Source organism: Suricata suricatta, chromosome 7 (genome assembly GCF_006229205.1).
Source record: "Suricata suricatta isolate VVHF042 chromosome 7, meerkat_22Aug2017_6uvM2_HiC, whole genome shotgun sequence".
NCBI lineage: Eukaryota > Metazoa > Chordata > Mammalia > Carnivora > Herpestidae > Suricata > Suricata suricatta.
Genome location: NC_043706.1, coordinates 31,449,260 through 31,465,685, shown reverse-complemented (window position 1 = coordinate 31,465,685; position 16,426 = coordinate 31,449,260). Strand labels below are relative to the sequence as shown.

Sequence of the window (16,426 nt, the reverse complement as noted above, 5' to 3'; positions counted from 1 at the left end):
GGGGTGTCCAAGCAGGGGACCCGCACCAGCACCCTGAAACCCCTAAATCGCGGGCCAATGCCTTCGAAGGTTGGGTTCAATCTAGGGACTCTGGACGGGTCACATCAGGGGCAGCTGGAGCAGCCAGGCCTGAGAGAGGCAGCAGGGGCGGGAGGAAGCCTGAGGGGGGGCTGATGCCTGCATGTATTCCTCAGATGTGTGCCAGGCACACACTATGCAGCAGACACTGCAGACAAAACAGAGAAGGAAACATCCAGAGACCCTGCCTTGGCAGGGCTGGCATTCTAGCCCCACAGATGACAAACACACAACCAAAATACACAGAGCATGTCAGATTCGTGCTGCAGACAAAAGGAAAGCAGGGAAGGGAAATGAGGGGTACGAGTCAGCAAATGCCCCACCAAGGATATGAGACCTGAAGCACAAGCCAGGTGACTATTCGGAGTAAGAAACTTCCAGGCAGAGGGAACAGCAAGTACAAAGGCACGGAGATAGAAGCGTGGCTGATAAAAATGAGGAACAGCAGCGAGGCGGTGTGGCTGGAGGGAATGAGAGGGGGGTAAGGGGTAGGGGATGAGGCAACAGAGGCCGCAGGGCCAGATGGTGCAGAGCAGAAGGGTCTACGGTGGTGAGGAATGTCCAGAGCCAGAGGTGGTTCCCACATATCAGGGCACATTCTAAGAGCCCCACACAAAGCCCCCACTCAGATGCCCTTGATATACGCAGAAGCAGAACAGGAGGTGCCGGGCCCCTCTTCTAGCTGGGAGGGCCCCCCTCTGTCTCCTCCACCCTTCCGTGGATGGGCAAGGCCCAGGCAGCCAGATGGCCAAGGATGCCGCAGGATTATCTTAAACCCCGCTGGCCTCCCAGCATCCCCCTGGAGGACAATCCCAGCTAATCTCTCCCCAGAGGAGCAGCCACGTGGGCAGACAAGGCGGCAGCAGCCCAGCGTGTTCCTACCTGCTCCCACCCTGCCCGCCACACCCAGGGTCTGTCTGACTGTCAGTCCCAGCCTCACAGGTAGTCACAACAATAACACCTTACCCTGGCTGGGCCCGGTGACAGCAGGGTGTCATTTCATTCTCTCGGCGCCCTTGGGCCTGTGGGGCAGGGCCAAGGATCCCACTCACCATGGAGGACACAGAGGCCCCGGAAAGCAAAGGCCCTTGCCCAAGGTCCCTCAGTAGAGTGAGGTCTGAGCTCCAAGAGCTCCCCTAGGGCCGGAGTCCTTGACAACGCCCAGGCCTGGGGACCCAGAGATCACCGGGCCCAATCCCCTCACGCAGATAAGGAGATGGAGGCCCACGGAAGAGCTCTCACCCTGCACCTCTGAAAGCCTGGGGAAATTCTCTTCCCCTCCCCTGCTCCCTCAGAAAATGCCCAGTCACGCAGACAAAGAAGGCCTTGTGGCTGGTGGGGAGTTCGGGGGAGAACCGCTTCTAGCCAGATGTGGCTGTGCCCTTGAGAAGCAGGGTGCGGCCCCCAGGAAGTGAAGGCAGTGGCCATCTGCGCCAAGATGGCAGCAGCCGAAGCTGCTGGGGGGCTCCGCGGAACCAGCGTGAAGGCTGCGGGGCAGCACCTGGCCTAACCGGGCCCAGTGGGGCTGGATGGGGTTGAATGAGTTCGGTCCCAGGGCCAAGACTCAGCCTGGGAGCGGAGGTCTTACCTCGGAACTTCTTAGGTGGGTTGTCCAGGTCCCCCGCTGCGGGCTCCACCACACAGCGGTCATCCACCAACCTAAGGGACAAGGCAGCTCCGTTAGCAGGACAGAAGAGACCATCTCCCCAGGCGTCCCTCCCTCAGGGCAGGGGGTTCCAGGCACTGGGGAGACCTTCAAAAACACCTCTCCATCGCTGTCAAACCCCCCACCATCAAGTCTTTCCCTTTCCTGGCACCACTGTTAAAAGGAAAGGTGTTTTTGAGGTGGAGACGGGGGAGCCCCAGAAAAAGCACAGAGACACACCCAGTTCCCCAACCCCCCCCACCCACCCCCCACTCTGATTCACAGGGCTGGAGCTATCTGGTGAGGGGGTCTGCCTCGAGTCTAGGCTGTCTCACACTGTAGATATAAGTCCTATGAAAGCCCTGAGATGCTGCTGCCCAGATCTAAGGGGCAGTGGGCAGTGTAGGAAGGCAAGGGGAAAGGACCAACAGAGACACAAAGTCAGAGACTCAGAGAGGGAGATAGAGCAGAGAAGAAAAGATAGAGTCAGAAAAATAAGTAGGATAAAAACAGAGGCAGAGAGAGATTAGAGACAGACAAATGGGAGAAGCTTATGGACACCGAACTAGGAGGACCATCCTTTAGTCTCAAAGACAGGACAATGAACCTTACACCTTCTCAACCTCAGTCAAGCACCATTCCATACCCTCCCTTTTGGCCTATCCTGGGGCCTAAAATCTCTTAAGCCACATTTGTGATTAATCCTGAAGCTCTGGAGGACATCCATCCACCCACTTACCCATCTATCCATCCATCTATCTACCCATCCATCCAACTATCCACTTTCCCATCCATCCATCCATTCATCCATCTACCCACCACTCATCCATCCATCCACCACTTACCCACCCATCAATCCATCCATCTACCCACCACTCAGCCAGCCAGCCAGCCATTTACCCACCCATCATTCCTCCATCAATCCTTCCATCCATCCTTCCATCCATCCATCCATCTACCCATCCATTCCTGCATTTAAAATTCTTCAATGCCACCCCAGCCTCTAGGATAAAGTGATGGTGATGATCCATCATTTCAGAGGCCAGGTCTTATCTCAGCATTTCACACCAGTTACCTCTGACTTCTCACCAACTTCCCCACAAGGGGCTAGTCATTAACTCCACTTCACAGAGGAGGAAATTGAGTTTGAAGGTGAAATAATTTGCCTGACGTCACCAAGTTGATTCCAAAACCTCCTTTTCCTGCTCCTGTTCTTGGGTTGGCCAACAAGGCCTTTTGTGGACTGACTCCACCCACTCCCTAGTTGGCCTCACAACTTCTGCTCCAACCATGCTAAACCTCCAGTGATCCCAAGGTCCCTGGAGCTCTCATCTCCACGTAGGCGGTCCTGGCAGCCTGCAATGCCCTTCATGCCCAGCCCTCCCTGGCTCCCTGCCAAGACCCAGGCCTAGCAGATCTCATTTATTCTTCCACCCTTGGCCCCTCTCTCTACTCTGTGAAACATTCTGGGCCAGCGCCCTCCCTCCCACTGGGCCTCCTTCTCCCATATTCCCACAGCACCTGGTCCCAGCCTCTCCTGCTGCCATGCCTCTTCCTACTACAATTGGTTGCCATGTCTACACTAAGGGGTCCTTGAGGACAGGACCCCATTTGCCCCTTTGGCATCACCAGCACTTTGCACAATGTGATCCGTAAGAATAAAAGCAAGCAGAATTTTGTTTCTGATGTTTTCACATATTATTATTCAATTTTCTAAATCTACTCTATTATTATTTCCATTTGGTGGGCAAGGAAGCCAGAGTACGGAGACGTAAACAATCTGGCCAGGGACATACAGCCAGCACGCAGAAGGGCCAAGCTTGGAAGCCAGGCTGAGCAGTGTCAGAGTGGATGCTGTGCTGGACCTCGCAATGATGGGGAGGGGCGAAAGCAGCTTGCTCTGTGAGGACCCCCTTGGTCTTCTTCCCTCTCGCTAGCCCCCAGACTAGCTCAGGGCTTGGCCCTCTTCCCTCTTTCATCTGTGCACACACCCTTTGGCATCTCAGCCACACTCATGGGCTCACAGGACCACCTAGACACTCACAATGACTCCCTTATCCTCCTTCCCCCCAAACTCCAGATTGTAGATCTAACTGCCTACTCAGCACCTCTACTTGGATGCCCAAGGCACCTCACACTCAGCATGTTCAAAACTGAGCTTCTGGTCTGCCACCTAAATGTGCTCCTCTTAAAGCCCTCCCCATCTCCGCTGATGCCAACTCCATCCTTCTAATTGCTTGGGCCAAAAACCTTAGACCAATCTCTGGCCCCTCTTCCACTCACACTCACACCCAATCTGTGAGGAAACCCTGTGGGCTCTATCTTCAATATATGTGCAGAATCTGATCTCTTCTCATCACTGCCACCACCACCTGGCTCAAGCCACCACCTGCTGTCACCTGGATGTGAGTTAACTGCATCCTCACTGATCTCCTGATGTTTCCCCCTCCCCCCCAAGACCTGTTCCCCACACAGCTCACACACCTTTACTTTAAAAGGTAAGTCAAATCAGGGCAGTCCTCTGCTCAGAACCCTCCAGAACTACCTATCTCAGAGGAAAAGCCTGGAATTCACAATGGCCTGAACCCACATGATCCAGCCTTCCCCTCTCTGACCTCATCTCCTCACGCTGCCCCTTGCTCACTCTGCTCCAGCCCACAGCCCTCCTCCAGGGCTCCTCAAACTTTCCAGGAGATTTGGCACTGGGCCTTTTGTCTGCCCCCAGATGACACCCTCCTGGCTCCCTCCCTCACCTCCTTCAGATGGTGGCTCAAATGACCCATTCCCCTGAACACCCTTCCTCCCTCCCTCCCTATCCTTTTTAGAATTTGAAACTGCGGTTTCTCACACTCCTTATGCACCTCCCTGCCTCACTGTTCCCATAGTACTTCTCACCACCTGGCCTGCTCTATATTTTACTTATTTATTTTGGTGATAACCCCCCTCGCTTGGAGTGGAAGATCTATGAAGACAGGGATATGTCTGTTTTGCTTCCTACTGTATCCCCAGAATCCAGACCACTGCCTGGCACAGAGCGGGCACACGTGGACTATATAGGAGTGAATTAATTCATTTTACTAGCTGCTAGGGAACGTATACAAGAAGCAAAAGATAAGGTCCCTGCCTCAGGGAGTTTAAACTCTCATTGGAAAGACAGGTCACATACTCAGAGGAGTTAATGATATAAAGAATATGTATGAGTGCCAACTGGTGGTACAACTGTGGATTGTGCCCAGATTCAGGGAAGGAACAGGTCAGAGCTTGGCCAATCAGAGGTGTGAAAGCAGTGGCTACACAGAGCCTTGAATAATTCATAGAACTTCCTGTAAGACATTAGTGAATCAGATTAGCTGGTTGCCTCTCAGCAAAGTCCTGAAGGAAAGGGACACCAGACGGATGTGTTTTGACAGGAGAGGGGACCAGGGGTCTGGAACTACCAGGGGGCCGACAGCCATAGGGCATCATGGAAGTCAGTGTAGCTGAGAAGAGGCTGGGGTAGCCCCCAACAGCCCCTATCTTGTCCAGCGCTCAAGGCCTTGGGGAAGCCCCCTCCTCAGAGATTCTGTAGGAGGAAAAGGCCACCCTCATCCTGACCCCACCATGACTCCCCTGGGGACTTCTTGTCTGGGCCACACGTGCAGGAAAAACACCTGGAAATTCAGATGCTTGGCGTGCTTTTCCTAATCCCCCTTGCACAAATCTGCCCTGTCATTATGCGGATGTCCATCTGTCCCCACCCACTCTGGCACAGCTTCTGAAGCCCTGATATCTCCAACTCAGCCCCTCCCCAGTGCCCAGTGGAGTGCCAGTGCCTGGTGAACTGCCAGTGCCCGCTAAAAACACAAAGGGAAAGACAGGGATTGATCAAGTGGGGAGCATGGCCTCCAGGAGGAGGACTTCACCAAAGTTGGGAAGGAAAACATCCTCCTCCTGCAGCTGAGAGGGGACAGGAACGCTCTGTAGGAGGGACCAGAGCAGAGAAGCAAGCCAAGTGGAAGGAAAAAAGAGATAGGGGTGTTCCCAGAAGGTATCAGGAAAACAAGGTCAGTAGATGGGACTTTCAGCGGTCCCTCCTGGCTCTCACATTCCACACCCTCCGTCCTCAAAGTGTAGGTCCAGATTCGCAGAATCAACATCGCCTGGGAACGCCGGGCTACATTCCGTACCCCTCCCCAGGAACGACTAAGGGATGGCACCTTGCCCTGCTCAGCATTTTATTTCCCATCTGATGCATAGGGAAGCTCCCCGCCTAGCCTGTAAGCAGAGAAACCGTCAGCAGAATGTTTATAGTCTCAAACGTCCCCAAGCGCCCCAGCGAAAGCCTCCTTCCATTCCTCTGGATGTACTCATTAGCAGCCCCTGAGCATGGTATCAGTCGGGAGGGGCGGGAGGGGTGTCTCAAAAAACCATTAACAGATAAGCAAGAAAGCCCTTATCAGATGGGCTGCAGAGAGACCTGAAGCCAGAACGAGGTCTCTGGGCCGCGATCCACGACAGGTAAGTTCTGATGGAGGAGACGCCTCAGTGCGCAGGCAGCCCGGGCGGGGGCGCGGGCAGTGCTGCTGTAGCGAAGCGCCCCTCCTCCACCTACCCCGGAACCGCCTACCCGGGGTCTGCAATGTGCTCCCGGCGCCCCGCCCCCGCCGTCCGGCCCCGCCCCTTCCCCACCGCCCAGCGAAACTCACCGCCCGACGTGCGGCAGTCACCCCGCCGCGCCGCCTCGCCCAGGCCTGCCTCTGACAGCAGGCGCCCGCGGGGGCGGGAGGGTGACTTGCACTGCGTCCGCGCTTTCCTCCCTTGCGCCGCCCGGCTGCCCCCGCGGCAGCCCCGGGACCCCTCCCCAGCCGGTGGCACCCACGTCCGGGCCGTACCCCGTACTCTCCTTCACAGGGGCATCTGCGTTGATTAAACTAGCCGGACACCAGTCACAGGTGCACGGCTTCGCGTGCGCACCTGGCGCTGTAATGAGAGCCGTGCTCTCCAGGGGGAAGTGGCGGCGGCGTCGCTTCACCCCACCCCTGACCTCTCTCGAGCGCCTCTGTCTCGGCCTGAGAACGGTTGACTCCCACCCTCCACCAGCCCGCTGATCTCATCGTCCTACCTCCAGGCGCTTGCACACCGGAATCCCTGTCCCGAGTCCTGCCAAGACCTGCCATCTTCAAGGCTGTGCTTGGACTCCAGCAGTTCCTTGCCCATTCCCACTACCGACATCATCCCTCATCCAAAAGTAGGTGACACCCCAGCCACACCATGTTAGAAAAATTACTTTCCAATGTGCCGAAAACATTGTAATTTGTTGTATATTTTAGATCCAGTACCTAACTCTATTCTTACCACAATCCAGTGTGAAGTTCAAGGAGTAAAATTAAACACCACCACCACCACCCCACTCACACACCTGGTCAGTTGATGGCACATGTACAACCTAGGTTTCCATCAGTTCAACAAAACCTTACAGAGAAGCCACTGGGTGATGGGTATGGTCCTTACCATCAGGAAGCTCATACCCACCATGCTGAGCAACCTGAGGACAGGAGCCCTGTCCTAGACCCCTGCACCTCCCCACCTCAGGACCAGCCCAGAGGACACTCAACAGCCCTGAGGACAGTCCCTATGGTGAGCCTTCCATCTGCTGGGAGGCACAAAGCCAGTTTGAGCCTGCACCATGCAGGGCCCAACAAGTTGTTGCCCAAGTGGGCAGAGAGATGAGGGTAAGTGGGGAGGGGTCTGGCAGGAGGCCTGTAGACAGGGCTGCCCTGGACCCTTTGAAGAGATGGGTGAAATCTGCTCTACAAAGTTGTGGGGGAGGTGGCTGTCCCTGAAATGCCCATGGGGTCTGCACCCCCAGACCTTGAACTAAGGAAAGAGGAAGGCAAATGCATCCAGGGACCAGAGTGGCCCCATTCTGCCCTGTCTGGACTTTGAGATCCAAGTGGGAGTCATAGCAAAGGCAGTGGGGTGGGTCAAGCTGTCTAGAAAGATTAGATAAGGAGGAGGAAGAAAGGATCAAGAAGTGGGGCAGGTGATCAGAAGAGCCTGGATCAAAACCTGCACCTACCAACATGGCCATTATCAGAGCAGCCACAGGAGGGGGAAATCAAAGACAGAAATGCCTGAGGGACCCCGGTCAGCCCCTCCCAATCTAGCTTGGAAACTGAGGCATGGAAGGGAAACTGAGCAGCTCAAGTCACATGACAAGTTAAAGGAACAGCCAATTCCAGCCCCCAGATCTCTAACTCCCACCAGGACACTGGCCACCACCCCACAAATCTAGGCCAGATTTATGGAAGGCCACTCCCAATGCAGGCACTGTTAGAATACTGGGATTGGCTGGTGGTGGAGGAGGGCCTTGGAATCCCTTTCTCCAAACACCCAAAGGCACACCCATGAGGTAGGGGTGGGGAGGAATGCTGGAAGAGGAAACCAGGTTCACTGGCTGGAATGGATCTCTGGCTTGGGTCTCTGGCTCATCAGAGAAGAAAAATTCATTTCTGCATCCCTACAAAAACATCCATTTACTTAACCTCTACATATCTTTCATTACCACGAATCCACCATACATGACCAGAGAGGCCAGTATATGGACCTTAAAACAAGCATGAATCAATAAATGTTTGTTGAATGACTTAATGAAGTCTGATGAAGTCTAAGAGATAGACTCTCTGGACCAAAGGGCAGGCTAGGTAGGCTTACTCTTCAGAGAGCTTAAGTCTAAAAAGGACAGTAAGCCAAGAATCCCCAAGAACTCCAAGAATCTCTCCAGAGATAATGGAGGTAGTAAAAATGACTAAATTTGATCCAATAGAAATAAAGGTCAGGATGCTTGGGTGGCTCATTCGGTTGTGTCCGACTTCGGCTCAGGTCATGATCTTACAGTCTGTGAATTCCAGGCCCACATCGGGCTCTCTGCTGTCACCATGGAGCCTGCTTTGAGGCCTCTCTCCTTCTCTCTCTCTGCTCCTCTGAAGGAAGGAAGGAAGGAAGGAAGGAAGGAAGGAAGGGAGGGAGGGAGGGAGGGAGGGAGGGAGGGAGGGAGGGAGGGAGGAAGCTAGATAGGTCCCAGGCTAATGTGCAAGCCTTCAGGGTGCTGCCTCTGCCCACAAGCCTGGGTTTTTGGCTTTCGGGTTGGTGGGCTCTGCCAAGTCCCAGGGTCTCATCAGTGCCACTGGGTACACAGGGAGATGTATCCATTAGGCTCAGAAGAGGACGAAGAACTGGAGAGACAAGAGGGAAAGCTGAGAAGAGACAGAAAAGGTGCAAGTAGGGGCTGCCCAGCGGGCCGGCCTTCACCTCACCCACTGGCCTTGCCAGCCCAGGCGTCTCTCCTGCTCTGCGAAACCCGGAACTGGCCGTGGCCTTTCCTGCTTGACATAGTAACTGAGGCCCTGAGGCCTGGCTTGCCTGGCTCCAGCCTGCCGCAGAGCTCTATGGGAAACAGAGCAGCAAAAACAGCCCTGACAAATCCAGAAAGCGAGACAGTGTCTAGCATAACCCACCTGATCTTGTCAGGAACTCCGTGTCATCATGGGAAGGAAAGAGGTGGGCGCATAAGAATCAGATGTAACATATGGACCTTGATTGGACCCTGATTTAAAGAAACCAGTGGTCAAAGAGACACTGAGGACAAGGGGGCACAGACTGGGCATCAGGTGCTATTAGGAAATTATTCAAGGGTGTGGTATTCAAGGGTAACAGCATTATGGTTACACAGGAACATATCCTTTTTATTAGAGATGTGTAATGAAGTATTTAGAGGGGAAAACATGGCAATTATGTAATTTACCATAAAATACTTCAGCAAAAACAGATACAGCATATGTGGCAAAATGTGGGCAATTACTGTCTAAGTAGTGGCCATACAGCTGTTCTTAATGGTTCTTCTTACCTTTTTTGAATTATATGTATGCCTCCAGCTGGTGGTGAGGGGCCAAAGTGCCGTAAGTGAAGCATAAGCAAGGGCCAGGGCCACCCACTGAAAAAGCCCTGTGAAGTCTACCCATTGCCAGCAGCCCCAGCATCTTGGAGACGCTGACTTAATTCTGCCTTCCACGACCTAGATCACTCCTGTCACCTGTCTCCAGACTCCTGGCTTGGAGAGGAGAGCTCTCCTGCAGGCTGGAGGAAGCCGTGATGGCCCGCTGGCGCTGGCGGGCTGAGGGATGGGAGGGATTTGCGAAGCAAATACACACCGGTGTCTGCCCAGCACCCAGCGCCCGCAGCTGTCCCCAGGGCTGAGGTTTATGTTTACTGCCTCTTCTGGCTCGGCCCACCTGCCCGCCAAAAAAATACCTACGTTTACACACCACTGTGATCATTGTGCTCCCCCCACCCGCTCAGTCCCCTGAGGAGTCCCCCCTGCTTGTCTCCCCACGTGGAAACCCATCTGTGATGTGTCCTCCGCCAGCCCCAGCCCCTACCCACACGCTGAGCTCACTGTGTCCTCAAGGCCTAGCCTCACCTCTGTGCTCACACAGTCTCCTCTCCGTGGACCCCTCCTGTGTGACCCGGGGCAAGTCCTTTAGCCTCACTAAACCTGGGGCCTTCATGCAGGGAACTCTGACTGCAGGGACAAATGCTGGGTACCAGGGCCAGCATGAGCAGCGTGACACATTCAGGGGGCCTCAGAGCTCCCACTCAGAGGCCTGAGATGAACTTACTGGAGATCTGGGCTCTGTCCTCCTCCCCTCTCCCAGACCCTTTCCTCTTCCTAACAGCCTTCAAGGGAGGAGCCCCCCAGCTCCACAGGGGGTGTTAGCATGGGCCACAGGTCTGGGGTGGACGGCGGGGACTCCACAGCAGACTCAGGGGGCAGCAGAAACCCAGAAACTTCCCTCTAAACTGAGAGCAAGAAAGCTGGAGTGGCCCCACCCTAAAATCCAGCACATCACCCCACCCCCAACCCAAGCCACTGCCCCACCCACCCCTTAGCCCCACTAGGCCAAGTTGGGAGGGGAGGAGAGAGGAGGAGAGAGGAGGGGAGGGGACGTGGGGTCAGGAATGTAGGGCAGGGCAGCGTGTGAGCAAGTGGCTGCAGCAGGATTCTTAAAGGCCTGAGAGTTGGATGCAGCCTGGGTCCCTGGTCCCTGGCGTGTCCCCCGTGGAACCCTGGGGCGGATTCTGTCCTCAGGCAACCCCCACACGGCCTCTCTCTCCACTTCGCCCCCTCTCCATCACGGTCACCACACCCAAGTTTGAGGGCGGAAGTTGGTCTTTCTCCCCACATCCCCTAGTACAACACGTCCAAACCTAGAACTTGAAGTGGGGTTAGATCCCCTGGGGCACAAGATCACCTTTCCAACACCTCTTACCCCCCCACCCCCCTCCACCCCGAGAAACAACAGGCAGAGTTTAGAGAGAGCCTGCGAGGTAAGATGCACCTTCCCCTTGATCTCAGAATTCCACTTCTGGGAATTTAGCCTGAGAGGAAAACCGGACAAGTGTTCGGACATGTATGGACTAGGAGGTTCAGTGCAGATTGTTTATAAGGGCAAAAATTTAGAAACAACCTGAAGGCCCAATACTGGAGTTGCCTGAATAACTGAGGATACATTTTACATGGGACACTATGCAGCTGTTAACAGTGGCGTGTGGGCACAGGAACAACTACAGCTTAACAAACCCACCCCCCGTGTGACAGGATCCGAAGCCCGTAGGTGCAGTTTGACATCAGTTTGTAAATGTTTATTTGTGTCGATAAAAGGCTAGAAGATTCATCTGCAGAATGTTAATGTAAGTCACAGTGGTATCACAGATCATTTTTTGAGTTTTTCCAGTTTTCTCCGTGGAACATGTATTATTTTTTAACAAGCAAAAAAATATATATATACATATATGTATTTTCAAAAAACGAGTTGCATGAATTGGCCCAGACCCTGCCCTGGGGCACAGGACACGGAGAGGTCCAGCATCTCCAGTGAAATCACAATCAATGAAAGCCAAAGGCAGGTCTGAAATCTGCCCCAGGAATGTAGTCTGCACAGAAGGGGCAGTGTCCTCCCTCCTGGAATTATGTGTCTCAGAGACTTAAGGCTCAAAGGGCCCTTATAGACCATCTCACCCAGCTCCCATTGTATAGACTGCAATAGGCTGGAACTCTATTGTGGTTACTGCTGATTCCCCAGTGACTAGAACAGTGCCCGGCACATAGTAGGTGCTCAATAAAGGTTTGTTAAATGACTTAAAGAAGTCTGATGAAGGCTAAGAGATGGGTCCTCTGGACCAGGTAGGCTTCCCCACAGCCTGTCAGCCTAAGGAGGGCCCTTAGATCCGGGATCCCCACTGCAGGGAAAATCACTGGAGAGATTTTTGAAAACCCAACCCTCAGACCCCAGCCCTAGAAATATTGATACAGGGGCGCCTGGGTGGCTCAGGTGGTTGGGCATCCAGCTTCGGCTCAGGTCATGATCTCACAGTTCGTGGGTTCGGGCCCCGCATCGGGCTCTGTGCTGATGGCTAGTTCAGAGCCTGGAGCCTGCTTCTGATTCTACGTATCCCTCTTTCTCTGACCCTCCCCTGCTTGCGCTGTCTTTCTCTGTCTCTCAAAAGTAAATTAAAAACATAAAAAAAAAAGAAAAAAGAAATATTGATACAGTTGGTCTGACATGGGACTCAGAAGCTGATTTTTTTTTTTTTTTTAAAGATCCCAGGGGGATTCTTGGGTGCAAAGCGCCTTAGAAGACATCCAGGTTGAAGGACATACACTCTGAGAAGGGAAGGCTTGCCAGAATCACCCAGCGAGTAAGTGACAAAGCAGGAGAACCATGCCCCTGGGGCTAGTGATGCAAGTGTCCTGACGCTGGGGACCTGGGGCTTCCCCCATATTTACCTCTATGTTTTCTGGGTGCTGACCTCCAGTGCCCACCCTCCTGGGGAAGTGAATCAGGCTGGAAGGTGGACAGGGAACCCCAACGGGGACCCCTTCTGACGCTACTCCCTGTGATCATCCCACCCTGGGCAATACAGGTTCAGTATTGCCCCCAAATGGTGCTCCAAGGAAGGCACTTTGACAAACATTGGGAGCTAAGTTTTAAGACCCAGTTCACCTGCACTCCCCACCTTATTTCTTGGGGGCTAGGGCCCACCCCTCTGGCCACTCAGAGAGATCTTCAAGGAACTGGATGTCAGACTTTGAGGGGCCCACCCTGGACACTCAGGGCCACATTAAATCCTCTATCTTTCCCTGGGCCTGATCAGTCGCTCCAGCCCTGGCCTCTGCTGCCTTCCACCAGGGGGAGGCGCAAGGCAGTGGTCCTGGCCACACTCTCCTGCCAAGAACAGGCATGGGCCTGCTTTCCCTTTCCTGCCAAGGTCCCGACCTGCTCCAGGATCTGCTGCCCAGACCCCTCCCATCCTCTCAACCCAGAGTTAATGTACAATCTTCACCAGGAGCTCTAATTATTCAGGCAGCTCTAATTAGCCTCCTCCACTTGGCCCTGTAGTGCTTGACTAGAATCTGAAGGCTGCCCCAAACTCCCTCCTCCACCAATGCCCTCCCTTCCCACCTCCCAGCTGACTGGCCCTCTGCCCACCAAGGGGGCCCCTCTCTTCAACAAATTCATTCCATCCAGCCCTTACTGGACACCTCTTGGATATCAAGCATTGGACTAGCCTGGGAACTCAGTCAAATCGCAGACATGGGCACCAACAGGCAGGGTGAAGGCCCAAGGCCCACCATAGTTGACGATGGAGGCAGAAAGATTCTGGCGAGGATGGGGCAGAGAGAGGACTTAAAGCAGTGCAGCTCACACTTTAAGCACCAAATCCCCTGGGGATCAGCAGGCAGAGTCTGAGGGACAGGCAGAGGTCAGAGAGTCTACTTCTAGCTAGCTGCTAGGGGATGCTGCTGGACCGAGGACTTCACTCCAAGTAGGGAGGACTTCGCAGTGCTTAGAAAGCGTTCTCTCATTGACTCGGAGTTCCAAGAAGGTGAGACACACACGAGGCCCCTCTGCCCCCTATGTACACCCTGAGCAGATGAATGGTGTGATAATTAGTTAATCCTGGCAAATTGCCCAGCGTTAGATGGACCTTCAGAGAAATCTCCAACTAATCGTGAAACGACACAATCCCAGGGAGGAATCTGTGCCAAGCAGTGCAAAGCACAGAGGAGGAAGGGTTAATTCTGCCAGAATAGGGGAGGAGGAGCTGGATCTCTCAAAAGAGGTCACTTTGCACTAGGTCTTAGAGGGTGGGTCAGATTTACCCAGGCGGAGACTGGCTGAAGGGCGGGGGCAACTCAAGAGCAAAGGTAAAGAGACCTAGAACATGGGGTACGTTCCAGGGATCAGAGTAGTATCGTGCACCTAGAGCTTCAGAGGGTGTGAAAGGGGGGGTGGGGGAGAAAATAGAAAATTAAATGAAGGTGCCAGAATGCCAACCTGGGAGGGGGAGATCCATTGATGGAGAGTCGGGAGCTGTTGGAGGTGTTTGCACAGGGAGCAGACACCCTGCAGAAGTGCTATTGGAGGTCACCAGGTCCTGCCCAGGGTCAAAGTGGGCCAAGGCAGAAGGGAGCTATGTTGGGAGGTGACAGAATCTCTTTTGAAGGGATGAGGGCTATGTGGAGGGCAGAATCTTCCCCTGATTCTGACAGATCTCATAAATACTTAGAAATCACTCACTGTGGGTGCGCCTGAGTGGCCCAGTCAGTGAAGCATCTGACTCCTGATTTCGGCTCAGGTCAGGATCTCACAGCATGTGGGATCAAAGCCCTGCATCAGGCTCTGTGCTGGCAGCTTGGAGCCTGCTTGGGATTCTCTCTCTCTCTGCCCCTCCCCCTGCTCTTTCAGGAGCTCAGCGCATGCACACACGCTCTCTACCTCAGAATAAATAAACAAACATTTATTAAAAAAAAAAAAAACCCGCCCACTTTGTGTTCAGCCTTGACCTAGGCACTAAGCAACAGAGAAGATGATCATTTGCCAAGAGCTCCCAATGCTGTTCAGACACAAGGTGGGGGCTTTCACCATCTGCCCCCATTTCCCCCACAGCCCCCACATTCTCTCCTCCTTCCCTCCGCATTACCGGAGGTGTCTGCCAAGTGTGCACTATGTGCAGGCCAGTGTCAAGCAGCACCCCTGGCCAGAGCAGCAGCCAGGGACCCTGGTCGGTGCTCTCTGGGGAAGGGGTGGGGGCGGGCTGCACAGGTGCTGGCCCAGATGTGGATCCACCCCCATTCTCTGGGGAAATGAGCAAGAGAAGTCCAACCTAGTGAGGGCGAGGCCATGTGGCTGGGGATTCCACCTCTGAATGGGGAGGGGAATGAGAGAGCCACAGAGAAAGGTAAGGAGAGCAGGTAGGCTGGAATTCCCAGGCGGAATCCCCTGCTGGCAGAGCCAGCCCTCCAAGCCCCAGTCCTGTTGGACTCCCCTTCCTACAGGATGAAAGCCAAACTCCCAAACACCCTGGGAGACAACCAAGAGAGCCAGGTGACTCCCACCACGCAGGCTCAGGGTGAGCCAGGCCAAGTCCAGAGTCGCACTGGGTTGAGGGTTCCAGGGCTGTCCTCCAAAACCCCCAGAGAGGAGGCACCTTGTGGCTGGCAGCTGTCCTGATGAGTAGGGGCAGCAGAGGAGGGTGGGTTTATCCTAAAGGCAGCTGGGGGCTGGGGGGGGTTGTGCCAACTTAACACAAGTCCCCAGACTGAACACGGGACAAAGGCAGCAGGCCCTGCCCTGGAGGCTGGCTGGGGAGGTGGAGAAACCACTCTGCCCACTCACTCCCCCACCCCCCACCCCCCACCCCCGCGACTCTCCCAACTGCTCCTTTGCAGATAAATCTATTCGCTCTGCCTAATTCCTTTCCTTATCCAGACCCTGGGGGGTGATGGCCAGAATTAATTAATGTTTGTAAAGAGCTCGGGAGAGCCTGGGACCCGGGACCCAGGGGCGCCAGATGAGCCGCGCAGGAAATTGACAGGGAGAGGCGGAGAGAAGGAGCCAGGACCTAGGACTCCTGGTAAGGGAGGGCCGAGAAGAGACTCCTACTTAAGGGGGGCAGGGTAGGAGAGAGCTAGAAAGAAAACGTACGACCCTTCAAAGGTGCAACTAGACCCTAACAAGAGGATTTCGGGCTCCAAACTGACCCTGTCTTCCCCCTCAGTTCCGCACCCCCAGCCCCAGCCTCAGCCCCACCCCCCATCCCCACCCCCACGCCCGGAGCCAGTCACGTCCAGGCTCGGATGCCTTCCCCATCTCAGGCCCCAGCCACCCACCTGCCCCGCCCCGGGACCACCTGCAGAGGAAGTCTCGGCCTCTCCTCCGGCTCTGAAGAAAGTTGAGCGCGCGAGGGTGGAAGCTTCGAGGAGGGGCCGCCTCCTACCAACTCCCGAAGCGTGCCCGACTTCTACCTGGGCAAACATTTAACTTCCTTTCTCTAAAAGGAGGCGAGCCGTTACCCTGCTCCTTGAAGCTGGGGACTTCCAGGTCCTCTGTCGGGGGCGGCGGCGGCAGGATGCACGCAACGGGTACCGGGGCCCAAGGCGCCGCCTCCCCGCCCGCGCCCCCCTCGAACTCGGTTCGCTCACCCCAAAGTGCTGATGAAGCCATTGACGGAGCCCTCGGCGTACAGGGAGACGATGTCCCCGATGTGGAGAAAGCTGGACATCTCGCTCATGGCTGCGGCCCGCCGGGGACCCGGGGCGGTGGGGGCGCCAAGGGGCGCGCGGCCAGGCTCGGTGCAGTGGACGGAGGTGACCGTGGAGGC

General features: G+C 54.9%; 1 protein-coding gene across 4 annotated transcripts in view; it reads right to left on the bottom strand.

The window, feature by feature from the left end:
• The window catches only part of ITPR3 (inositol 1,4,5-trisphosphate receptor type 3), a 65,056-nt gene extending 48,636 nt beyond the window's left edge, over positions 1 to 16,420 (bottom strand). For 3 of the 4 annotated variants that reach the window (XR_003910491.1, XM_029943703.1, XM_029943704.1), the window contains exons 1-2: positions 16,248 to 16,420; positions 1,667 to 1,737 (exon numbers count right to left, since the gene is read on the bottom strand). Coding sequence is in view for 2 of the 4 variants with exons in the window: in XM_029943703.1 (XP_029799563.1) it covers positions 1,667 to 1,737; positions 16,248 to 16,336 (160 nt within the window). In the remaining 2 variants the exon portion in view is untranslated. Of the gene's footprint in view, positions 1 to 1,044; positions 1,101 to 1,666; positions 1,738 to 16,247 lie in introns of those variants that run through there. The other variant, XM_029943705.1, reaches the window with a different exon arrangement.
• Between the last annotated feature and the right edge of the window lie 6 nt (positions 16,421 to 16,426).